The sequence below is a fragment of the Dermochelys coriacea genome, chromosome 9 (genome assembly GCF_009764565.3).
Source record: "Dermochelys coriacea isolate rDerCor1 chromosome 9, rDerCor1.pri.v4, whole genome shotgun sequence".
NCBI lineage: Eukaryota > Metazoa > Chordata > Testudines > Dermochelyidae > Dermochelys > Dermochelys coriacea.
The window spans coordinates 49765187-49778149 of record NC_050076.1 but is presented as its reverse complement, the minus strand read 5'-3'; the positions used below and the strand labels follow the sequence as shown (position 1 = coordinate 49778149).

The following is a 12963-nucleotide window of genomic DNA, read 5'->3' as shown; positions in this document are numbered from 1 at the left end:
AGATGTGGGGACCCACATGAAAGGACCCCCTAAGCTTATTCTTACAAGCTTAGGTTAAAACTTCCCCAAGGCACAGACTCCCTTCTTGCCTTGGGGTTCCTACCACCACCAAGTGATTTAACAAACAATCAGGGAAAGGGCCACTTGGAGTCCTATTCCCCCAAAATATTCCCCCAAGCCTATATACCCCCTTTCCTGGGGAGGCTTGAGAATAATATCCTAACCAATTGGTTACAAAATGATCAAAGACCCAAACCCCTGGGTCTTGGAACAATGGAAAAATTAGGGTTTTATTTAAAGAGAAAAAGGTAAAAGAATCACCTCTGTAAATTTAGGCTGGTAGTTAACCTTACAGAGTAGCAGAAAATTCAGAGAGCACAGAGGAACCCCCTCTAGCCTTAGTTTCATAGTTGCAACAAAACAGGGATAAACCTCCCTCTAGCAAAGGGAAAATTCACAAGTTGAGAAAACAAAGATAAACTAATACACCTTACCTGCCTGTTACTTACAAGTTTGAAATATGAGAGACTTGTTCAGGAAGATTTGGAGAACATGAATTGATGTCCAGTCCCTCTTAGTCCCAAGAGCGAACGACCACAGAAACAAAGAACCCAAAACAAAACCTCTCCCCCCACCCCAAGATTTGAAAGTATCTTTTGTCCCCATTAGTTCCTTTGGTCAGGTGCCAACCAGGTTACTTGAGCTTCCTAACCCTTTACAGGTAAGGAGGAATTTAGGCTACCCCTATGGTTATGACACGGGTTTTTTTGGCTACATAATGTTTTTAGCAGTATGGATGTGTGAACTTTGATTTGTGGGCTATTGTGTATCCTACCCATGAGACAGACTTGCATTATGTTTTTTATGCATTCCTCAGAGGGCAGAGTTAAAGTTGTTTTGGTGTCATCTTGGTGACTGTAGTTCAGTAGGGCTGATTTGCTAGAGGATTTGACTGTAAGCATATCTTTGGGTGAGAATGTGGAAGAAGGTAATGGATGTGTGCACACAGCTTTATTCTATATTTCTTGGGTTTTGTGGTTTTGACTTTGGCATTGTTGTCTCTTTGCAACCTTAATTAATTTACACAAAGTGTTTTTTGTTTGAAGTTCCTTGTCTTTTACAAATGTTTCAAATAAAGCCATTGAATAAACATAGACAGGAAGCTTAAAGTTTATTTTTAAAAAATAATATATGGTTATCCAATTAGTTATCCAATTAGTCTCCTTGAAACTTTCTCTCATGTTGCATGTGGCAATGACACTGTCCCTAGTAAAGTTATCTTGCTATTTTCCATTGTTCACAATGAAGCCAGGCGTCTCCCAGGAAAAATGGCCACCCTTTGGTCCTGTAGTTAGGAAACCGGACAAGGAACTGTTCCGTGCCAGGGGAATGTTGACATCACAGATGGGCTCATCAGCCCTCTTTTTCTGCTGTGTTACTGTAAACTAGTTGAGTAAGCTAGTTAATTGTTAATAACTTTGTCTTTTTCCAACAAAAATAAGGTATTATTTATCAATGTGTAGTTTTGATGACTATTTTCTATTTCAAAAAGCCCCAGAACAAAGATCCCCATGTAATGTCTTTAAAAAAAAAAAAAAAAAAGTTTTTTAAAAAATTCTAAATTTACAACCTCATAATTTAGTTATTCCAAAAGTACTTAAAATTAGAATATGCTCAGGCTTCTAATTTTTCTCCAAAAAATATTAAACTGAACAGAACTAAAAGACTACAGAGGTTCATTAAAGGGATGGCCTAGTGTGCCTCCCTAGCAACTGTACATCCATTATAGATAGAATGGTGAATGGGATAAGATTGCATAGTGAATGAGGCAGGGGTCTACAGGGAGAGAAAGGATGCTCTTGTGGACTGGGACACAGGACTACCAGCTTCTATCTCTGGTTCTGCCACAGATTTCCTGTATGGTGTTAGGCAAATAACCTAGGCCCAGATTCAGGAAAGCACTTAAGCACCTGCTCAAGTCTTGTCCTTAGCTATCTGCTTAAATGCCTTTCCTACAAAGAAATACTCTTCTGAACTGGGACCTTAAGCCAGACTTTTCAGACGTGACTACTAATTTTGTGTTCCTTCTCTCCTGGGTGCTTTTCTTGAGAACAATTTTCAAAAGTGCTAACGGCTCACAATTCCAATTGAAGTCCATGGCAGCTGCCAGTGCTCATCATCTCTGAAAAATCAGGTCTTGGGCATCTCAGTTTGGGCACCCAGTCACTAAGGCTCCCAGAATTATGAGACACTCTTGCAAAGCTTGGCTTTAATTTCTTTGGGCCTCAGTTCTTCTATCTGGAAAAGGGGATAATAATACTGCCCTGCTGTTGTGAGGGTGAATTCAGGCCCTCAGGAACTGTAGTGATGAACCCCATAGAAATAATCTTCTATTTCCATGAAGAAATTTAAAAAAAAAAAAAAAGTGCAACAACTCATTCAGTGCAAGAGTTGGCTGCTGTGCTGTTAACCAGGCATGGAGGCCACACACTGAATGATGAGGATGAAAAGAAATATTGAACAGGGCTTCACTCCCTGAACACCAGCCATTGTGTGCACTGAATGAGGCAGAGGTCCTGTGGAAAAAGTAATATGTGATTGAAATTACATATACTGATGGACGGAGTTAAAGTTGTACAGACAGCTTTAATCTTGCATTTCCTAGCTTTTGGATGTTTGACTTTACAACCTTAATAATAATTTTAACATGGGACTTTTTTATCACGTAATACACACAACTGAATTACTAAGTATTTTTGATGCTTGTTAATGTCTTGTGCATTTGGAACAGGAGGGTCCACCCCCCCCCCCTTTTTTTTAAAAATTTTATATGGTAGAAAAAGTATTTATTTCTTGCATTATCTTTTCAGGTTCAAAATAAACAAGAGAAGAAGCCTGGGACTCCATCCCCAGCCCCTTTGAAGTCAGCAGTCAGCCCACGACCTCTTGTGACTGCGAATAAAGTCATTATCAATGCCCCTGTGTCCATAAACATTCCACGTTTCTACTTCCCCAAAGGGCTTCCAAGTGTCTGCAACAATCATGAGGAGACCATTGCCAGGATCGAAGCATCCTTTACAGAGTTTGAAGATGAGAAAGCAAACATTTATGAAATGGGGAAAATTGCCAAGGTAAATGTAGCCATTCACTGGGTCACTCACCGTTTGGGAGACAATGAAACATTAATTAAATTTATCAACTATTTGCTCAATTCTAGTTGCAATTTTATATTTTTCAGTTCACAATGAGCAAATGTACTTATAAGTTTGAATCACTTATGTTAGATTAAGGAAACAACAAAACAAGAATGAACACAATTAAAGTCTCCATGGGAGAAGGATGATGTGTGTCACCTCTGATGCACGCTGAGTCAAATCTGACTCACAAAATGGCAGCTTCCCTGGCCAACAGGCAGACTCCTTAGAAATGCAAAGGAGTTTAGCAGAGAACACAGTCACAACTGTTACATACAGCATGGTTGCAAATAATTTGTCCAGGGCATATAGAGCTAAATTCTGACCTCACTTATGCTGGTGCAAATCCAGCCTAACTGTTGGAATAAATGGGTTTATACCAGGATTAGACTGGTGTGAGATCAGGAACTGATCCTTTGCCTGTTTTTCTGTTCACCTAATTGTCCATAAACAGGTTCAGATTTTCTCACCTTTATTTGTAATTGAAATTATTACCAAACTTCTATAATTTTTAGCCTTTATATTTTTAATGAGTGCTTCATTATGAGCATTCAGGATCTGAAACTAGGAATTCATGCTGTTGGTTAGTTTTGATTGGAAACCTATCACAGAACCAGGTCCGCAGATGCATTGGTGCTAGTCTGTGCCACGAGGCAGGAGTGCTGGTGTACTTCAACTGCAGACGTTACCAGTTGCCTTTTTTGAGATCAGTTCTCTGCCACTGTGATCCTGAGATGGCATGAAGCCGGCCTACTCTATGGCTATGATTACACTTGATGCTAGGGCTGTGATTCCCAGTGTGTGTAGATGTACTTACACCAGCTTTCATCGAGCTAGCAGGCTAAAAATAGTAGTGTACCCAGGAGAGCATGGACAATGAGCAGCGACACAGGCTCGTCATGCCAGGTACATACCCAAGGGGTACAGGCAGGTTTGTAATAGGGGACACTGGTAACAACACCTCTAGCACAACAGTCTCTTTTAGTGCATGATTAGCAGAAGAGGGATATGGCCAGCTAAATCATGTTGCACTGATCCTTGGATGCTCAGTTTGTATAATGCAGACATAGGAGTTCAGCAGCTTTAGAGACCTAACAGTCTGCAAATGAGAACCTGGATCTGGGGAACAGAACACCTGGTTCAGGAACAGTTTGCCACATTACCCTATTTTTCCATGTTTCAAGCATGTACTCTCCTCAGGCTGTTAATGCACTAGCAATCATAACAAAAATTCTCATTTATTCATGTACATTGTTCATTGATGCTGGAGCTGGAACAGTGACACTCCATCCAGGAGGGGCATTCTAGTTTGATGAGCAAAGATTTTGTGAAGGTAGAGACTGGCTGTGTAATAAATATGACAGCAGCTGTCAGAACACACCCTCTGAAAAGATGCCCAGGAAACCATCAAGTGTGGGACAAAAAAGTTCAATGACTCATATTATGTGTCATGTAAGGGCAGCAAAGGTATCTGTCTGGGCCCTTGCCAGACTCAAAGCAGAAAAAGCAGCACGGCTGTGCAGAGGAGACCAGTACTTCAATCAGTGATACGCTGAGACATCCCTGGGTCAGCACATTATCTGATAACATCAAGCTGTGTCAAGGTCCACTGCTGCAATACAGAAGTACTGATATGACTCTAGATTCAGAGTTCTGAAGCAAGTGCAACAGAAATAGCAGCCTTTATAAATAAAACAGCACAACATGAATCTCCGTCCTTTCTTACTGCATACCTAGTCCTGGCTCATGTACAGGGGACTGAAATCAGGATGGTCGCATCCAAAAGTAGTTATTCATCTGGCTGGTGTTCTGGTAAAAAGAGGGACAATCACAGGAAGAAGTTAGGGGAGGGTGCCAAAGAGAGAACTTAAACCTGTGAGAGAAGCTTTCAGTGGAAGGTGGGGCTTGTATCTCAATTAGTGCTTCCTAGCGTTTCCCCTTTCCAACCAGAATCACTTTGTTCGTGCCTGGATTCAGCTTGAGCCAGCTGCTCCTTATTGAAGAGCTGATCTCTTGTAGGTATTCTGACCTCTTGGTGGTGGTTGCATCAGTTGAGAACGAGAGAGAGAGTTGAGTGTTATTGGCATGCTGTTGCCAGCGGAGCCCGTGGTCCCCCAGTGGTCTCATAGAGATTTTGAGGAGAAGTGGGGATAGTGTGACTCCACAAGAGCCTTCAGAGAGGAGGAGCAGTTACCCATCTCACTCTCTGGAGAGGAATGATAGGGGCTGGAGCTACAACAGAGCTGGGCTATCTACTCCTGCTATGTCACACAGGCATCTTAGCAGGGCCTTGTGATGCACTTGTCAAAGGCTGCAGGGAGTATGAGCGGGGTAATGCTTAATTTGTGCCAGGGCTGAGCCCGGCACCTCTTGGCCTGGCAGGTCAGAGCCCCCGGCACCTCTGGACCTAGCAGGTCAGAGCCCCCGGCACCTCTGGGCCTGGAAGGTCACAGTCCTGGCACCTCTGGGCTTGGCAGGTCAGAGCAGGGTTGCCAACTTTCTAATCGCACAAACCTGAACATCCTTGCCCCACCCCTTCTCTGAGGCCCTGCCCCTACTTACTCCATCCTCCCTCTCTCCATCGCTCGTTCTCCCACAACCTCACTCACTTTCACCGGGCTGGGGCAGAGGGGTGGGGTGCAAGAGATGGTGAGGGCTCCGGGTGGGGGTGGGGCCTAGGATGAGAGGTTTGGGGTACAGGAGGGGAGTCTGGGCTGGAGTTGAGGAGTTGGCATGCAGGAGAGAGCTCAGGGCTCGGGCAGGGGCTGGGCTGTGAAAGGGAGTGAGGACTCTGGCTGGGGGTAAGGAGTTTGGGGTTCAGGAGGGGGCTCTGGGCTGAGGCAGAGGGATTCAGGATGCGGGAAGGGGCTCAGCTGGGGCAGGAGATGGGATGCGGGAGGAGGTTTGGGGTGCGGGCCCTGAGAGGGAGTTTGGGTGGAGGAGGGGGCTCAGGCATTGGGGTGTGGGAGCAGCTTTGGAATGTGGGCTCCAGCCAGGTGACGCTTACCCCGGCGGCTTCTGGAAGCAGTCGGCATGTCCGGTTCCTAGGCTCAGGGGCAGCCATGTGGCTCTGTGCACTGCCCCTGCCTGCAGGCACTGCCCTTGCAGCTCCCATTGGCCACGGTTTCTGGCCGATGGGAGCTGTGGAGTTGGCGCTCAGGCATGGGGGCAGCATACGCAGACCCACTACCTGCCCCTGTGCCTAGGAGCTGGACATGTTGGCTGCTTCCAGGAGCCATGCTGAGCCAGGACAGGTAGGGAGCCTGCCTTCGCCCCACTGCACCGCCAACTGGACTTTTAGCGGCCTATTAAAATCTCCAGGATTGCTTTCAATAGCCACCAGGAGATCAAATCCGATTCCGCTAGACTCCTGGCCAGTCTGTGAGGGTTGGCAACCCTAGTCAGAACCCTGGCACCTCTGGGCTTGGCAGGTCACAGCCCCGGCACTTCTAGGCTTGCTGCATCAGTTATTAATTTGAAAAAATTGCTTGAGCTCCAGCACCTCTTTCATTACAAATTAAACACTGGAGCAGGGGGATCTTTTCTGTGTCTATGGCCATGAGAAGCTCATCTTTTTAGTTCCAGTAGGGCAGTCTCTGTGTTGTACTCTGGTCTGTACACAGATTGCAAGGTGTCTAGGAGGTTGGCTGATGTAACCAGCAGGCTCCAGTATGTGACTGCTTCCTCAGTTAAATTGTACAGGAGTAGGAGGTTGGAGTCACGATGATGGCTGGGGAGAGCTGCAGGGTCAAGCGCTGGCTTCTTGATTGGATTGACTGCTGCATTTTTCAAGGAATTTGGTAGGTTTTGTTTTTCTGAAGCACCATGGAAATCATAATGCACCGGTTTTCCTAGGCCAGCACTTGGAATTGCATCCAGAAGTAAAAACCAGTGCAGATGCTGATCTAAATTTCCTATGGGATATGAGTCCTAGGTGGTGGAGACTGCCTCTCTCTATATGCACCATCAGGAAAAATGGGATGCTCTTGCCTATATGTAACAATATAGGGAGGGCCAGGGAGCAGGGTATTTTTGGTGGAGGCTGCTGACTCTGTTGATTTCTTGTGTTGGCCTGATGAGGTGTAAGGCCCAACGGGTTTTGTATTGTGGTGTGAGAGCCTAATTAGGTTGTTTGTTGACAGAATATACAGTTCATAAATGAATAAGCCCTTTCTGTGACTGTATTAACATCCCAGCCTTCTCATCTACCATGTATCTGTGTGTTTCATTTGCAGGTATTTGGCTGCCCTCTGTATTGGAAAGCCCCCATGTTCAATGCAGCAGGGGGAGAAAGGACGGGATTTGTATCTGTACATTCGTTCGTAGCTATGTGGAGACAGTGAGTACAGCATATAAGAAAATTCTTCCTCGGAAAAGGAAAAGGCCAGCCACCCAACTGGCTGCCCTAACACTTCTTCAGTCCTTCTTTCCTACTCGCCCACCAGACTCTTCAAACCCCTCCTCCTTCTGTCCAAATAAATCCGTATTTTAAAATCGACACTGGTTTCAGTTATCTTCCCCATAATTTACTGAATGTTTGTTTCCCCCACTGCTTTAATAGGATCTGCATCTGTTGACTAGGAATAGCCCATATCTGCAAATGTATGTATGAGGTACAGTGATATGGACACTGAGTCAGTCTGGAGATAGTATCATTCCCTAGAACAGTGGGTCCTACTCTGGGATGGAGAGTAGAGTCTTTTAATGCTGCAGATTGTTTGGCATCCCCTGATGGAGGCACAATGCCACAGGATTGCTTTTGAATCTGGCCCATTTGGGAGGAGTGGAGGGAGGGAGCGCCATACAGCCTTCTTCTAACTGCAGAGCCTCTCTTTGGCACCCTTCCTGCTTGGGCACTTTAAGTTTACCTACCCTTGCATCTCCCTGGCCTGTCTCCAAAGACCCCTCCCTGCCAAAGTGGAACACAGCTCTGCAGCGTGCAGTGGAAGTGCACCCCTGGCTCCGGCTCTCTGCATCCTGTTCCCTCACTCCACTGAACCATTCTTCTCCCTGGCACTGATTCAGGAAAGTACTTAAGTCCTGCAGACTTCATGATTATATGTTTTCCTGAATCATGGCCCTGTCAGCCATGGATATATATTACTGCTCATTATTTTACATCCGCTGAGGTTAGCTCTGTACCTCACACAGGTAGAAAGACATGGTCTCTGGAGAGCTGACAGTCTCTCGTGAGTGATGATGCAGCCTCTGTGCATGTGTAACAAGCAGTAGGGAAATGGGGAAAGAGAGGAGGAGGTTTACAGTGACCAGTCACGTTGTTGCTGGGATTAGTCCTGCTCGCAGAATGGAAGCTCAGTCAGGAGAGTAGTCTAAGGAAGTATTTAAATGAGGAGATTGAAGGGCGTGATGGAGGAGAAGTAGATGGGCATCCCAAGTGCAGGGGGCAAAGAGGGTGTTATGTTGTTGTGAGAGAAGCAGGACTGGGGCTCTGCTGTCATTGTGGAGGTGTGGGGTAAAGTAGACGGTAAACTGGAGGTTGCTGAGATGTGTGTGGGGGGGGGGTGTTGTGACACAATGGGTTAGATCCTGAGGGCTTTACTTGTTTTTCATTTGTTACCAAATGCCTGAGTAAGGACTTGGCTCTGTAAGAGGAGTTTCACTGTCTCTGGAGCATGCCATTGTCAAGGCTCCTTTCTGAATTCTCTCCTGTGGCTATGAGAGCTCTGGCTAGGAGGCTTGGAATCAGAGATGGTGTGAGATGAAACAGCCCTATTATCTTACCCATTCTTTGTGCCCGTAGGACATGTCTGCAGTATCACCTAAGCAGAGTGATTTCTACCTCTTCCACCGCCCCAGTTCAATGGGCACTCTTCAAATCCTTCAAACTGCCTTTGGAGCTGTGCTCCCTAGGTATTTCCTGAGCTAAATTTAAAACTGTTGGAATAACAGCATCTAGTTACCAAAGTAAAACTGTAAAATGTATAAGGACGGTCACAGTCAGATTGTTTTTGTTGATACATACGTTGTATCATAGGTTCCTCCACTTAGTCCTAATTAATCTCTCTTGCATCAAACTAAATAGTTCTTATCCCTTCTTCATTGTCACAGCCTTCAAATATTTGTAGACTGGTATCATGCTCCTACTTTGTCTTTTCCTTGCCAAACTATTTTTTGCTGTTTTAATCTTTCCTCAGAGATCAGTTTCTCCAGGCCCCTGATCATTTTTATTGTTCTTCTATGAAGACCCTTCAGTTTTCATAGATTCCAAGGCCAGAAGGGACCATTGTGATTCTGGAGTCTGACCCCTTGTAGAACCCAGAATTTCCTAGAACTTCCCCACAATAATTCCTAGAGCAGATCTTGTAGAAATACACCCAATCTTGATTTAAACATTGTCAGTGGTGGAGAATCCACCATGATCCTTGGTAAATTGTTCTAATGGTTAATTACTCTCACCATTAAAAATGTACACCTTATTTCCAGTCTGGATTTGTCTAGCTTCAACTTCCAGTTATTGGATCATGTTAGATCTTTCTCTGCTAAGAGGCCATTATTAAATATTTGTTTCCCAGAATATTGGGTACTTGCAGACTGTCATCAAGTCACCCCTTAACCATAGCCATATGGAAACAGGCCTTCATTTTAAAACATGGATGCCTAACTTTAAACACCCAAGTCCATTTTAGCACCTAAATAAGTGGCCTTATTTTTCAAAAGTGCTAAGCACCCACAAATCTCATTTGAGGTCAGAGGGAGCTACTTCGTTTGTAGACGTTTTGAAAATCAGTCCACTTATTTTAATATGGCCTTGGGAGCCCAACTTTCGGCTCCCATTTTAAAATAGCTCAGCCAGAATCTAGTGCCTCTCTTTTTGGTGACAGATGCGTTTGCATATGCAGCCCAAAACCTCCCTCTCTTTCTGCAGCAATGAAACTGCTCATTCATGTCTAATTTGCCGTTCACTGTCACAACAGCCTCTCCAGTGTTAAAGTTGCAACTCTCATGATAAAGCCCTATATTAGTTTCCCTGTAGCTTTGGGTTTGAAAGTTGGTTTAGCCTGAAAATTGTCAGGTTTACTCTGCAGCACAGCAGCATGTTTCTGCAAAGAGTGATTAAAACTCACTCTGTTTTAAGGTTATTGAAAGTTTGCCCTAACTTTTGCTTCAATATTTCATTACTACTCCTAAAAATGATCTTCACATTAGATTTTCACACTGGTCTATGGAAAAGGCAATTTAAAGGGCAGAAATAACCAAAAATGTAGAGCGTTGTTGTTAAAACCTGGGCATGATGCTCTATCAGTTAAGCTGATGGAGGAAAATATGGTGCCTGAGCATACTTTGTAATCTGGGCCTACGGTGGCTTGTCCACATGGCTTGCATGCCAGGCCCTCTGCTCACACTTAAGAGACACCATAAGAAATTTCTGCTCATAACCTTTACTTAGTAAGTGCTAACACATTCCTCTAGGAGGACCGTTATATTTACCCCTATTTTCAGATTGGTGTGATGGAGCCACTTTAAGTATGTTGCATATTCTGTATTTGGTAATGGGTGATGTATTCATGACATACGATAATGAAATACTTTATATTCCAGCATCTACTAAACTTAAACATCTAAATCAGACCAGATTACGTGCACCCCAGATTTATAGCAGAACTGGCTGAGGAGTGGGTTCTGCTGGAAACCCACTGAACGTGAACTCCCAGTGCAGCGTTATGGCTAAATGCTGTGCATTTGTTTATCTAACCATTTTCTACAATTTCATATTTTCAAGCATCTAACGCCTCAGTCCAGCAAGTACTTAAACATGCCCATAACTTTATGCACGTGGGTATTCCCAGTGAGTTGAATGAGACTATGCACATGCATAAAGCTACTCACAGGTGAAAATGTCCATAAGACAGAGTGCAAGTGTCTAATAACTAATTCTTATTCATGATGACAATCACTAGTAAATAACAAATAAATAATGTGTTTTAATTTTGCAGTTCTTGAAAATTACAGAGTAATTTTTCTCTGAGTAACTTATTGTTTCCATCACAATAACTGGTGAAAGCTCTGGAGCCTGATACTTTCTACATTGTTTCTCAATCCGTTACGATTATTTTTCAGTAAGGGCTTGGTGAAAGCCTGGGAATGCCTCATTTTTGTGTGCGTGTTTTGGTTCAATAGATACCAGTTATTTGGATAAATGTGTTAATCTTGACTGACAATGTTATGCAGTAGGAAATAGCAAAGATTGGAATAATGTTCTACTCTTCTGAAGTACTCACTCCTCTGGGTCACAGACAGAAGATATCATCCTATAGAGCATATTTCCATTCAGTAAAGCACCACACCCTGCTAGCAACTTTTATAGTTGGAGCAGATTCCCCTCTACAGCCTCCCTCCCCAACCTTCTCCACTTCCCACACACACACTTGACAAAAGAAGCCATTGTTTGCCTCTTTGGTGTGATTTGTATGCTAGGGAATTTTGTCAGTAGAGTTTGGCAGCATCTTCAAATACGTCAGTCTTGGAAAAAGATTAAACTATCGAGGAGAGATTCTATTATAGCATCTCATTGGATCCATCTTTAATAGATGCTAAATGTTAAATTTTTTTCTATGTTAAAAGTTAGATCAGAGCTACATAAGAAATGGATATTAGCAATATATGACTTAATTTTAGTAAGACTTTTGACAGTCCCACATGACGTTCTCATAAGCAGGGAAATGTGGTCTAGACGAAATTACTATAAGGTGAGTTCACAGCTGGTTGAAAGACTATACACTCTCAGAGTAGTTATCAATTGTTCACTGTCAAAGTGGGAGGTGTATCTAATGGGATCCCGCAGGGGTCAGTCCTGGGTCTGATGCCATTCAATATTTTCATTAATGACTTAGATAATGGAGTGGAGAGTATGCTTCTAAAATTTGCACATGATACTAATCATAAGGATAGTTAAGCTCTGGAATAGGCTTCCAAGGGAGGTTGTGAAATCCCCATCATTGGAGGTTTTTAAAAGCAGGGATGGTCTAGGTTTACTTTACTCAGCGCAGGGGGCTGAATTTGGTGACTTCTCAGGGTCCCTTCCAGCCCTACTTTTCAACGATTCTATGAATATTGATTTCTAAGGGCCAGTTCTGCCCCTCTTACACACACAGAGTGAAATTCTCCCTTTTGCAGACAACTAGCAAAAACTCTATTGTTCCACGTACTTTCTTAAACCCTCAAGTTAGGGCCTAAATGGGATTCAAGTGGTATATAGGCCTTGCGCTTTTGCTTTGCAGAAAGGTGCATTTCACCCATTCAGAGTAAGAGAGGCAGAGTCATGTACTAAAAATGTAGTTTTCAGACAATGAGCAGACATGAATCTTTCCAACTGATAAGGAAAGCTAAAAGTATCAATGAAAAAAATCTGTGGCCAGTGGAGTTAAGAATAATAAGAATGAATTTTTAAAATAAATCAGAAACAAATGCTATCATCCTAACAATGGTATAGGTCCAGTATTAGATGGGTATAGCAAAATTAACAATCATGGTGCAGAAAAGGTTCTTCAATAAATATTTATGTTCTGCATTTGAAAAGCAGCTGGATGACTTAGTTTTGTCTTACACGGTTAATTAAATACTTTCTATTCCAACAGTAACTAGGCAGAATGTTAAACAGAAAACTGCTAAAGCCAAACATTTTTTTTTTAAAACTGCAGGATCAAATAACTTTCAACCAAGAGTTTTAAAAGAATTAGCCAAGCAGGAGATTATCAAGTGGAAGTAGAGAGGTGATATTACCACTGTATATGGCATTAGTGAGGCTATT

General features: G+C 43.4%; 1 protein-coding gene across 7 annotated transcripts in view; it reads left to right on the top strand.

Annotated features, from left to right (window-relative positions):
- PPP2R3A (protein phosphatase 2 regulatory subunit B''alpha) overlaps positions 1-12963 on the top strand; it is a 130117-nt gene that overhangs the window by 57306 nt on the left and 59848 nt on the right. For all 7 annotated transcript variants that reach the window (XR_006274421.1, XM_043492807.1, XM_043492805.1 and 4 more), the window contains 2 exons: positions 2871-3131; positions 7430-7533. Coding sequence is in view for 6 of the 7 variants with exons in the window: in XM_043492807.1 (XP_043348742.1) it covers positions 2871-3131; positions 7430-7533 (365 nt within the window). In the remaining variant the exon portion in view is untranslated. The remainder of the gene's footprint in view (positions 1-2870; positions 3132-7429; positions 7534-12963) is intronic.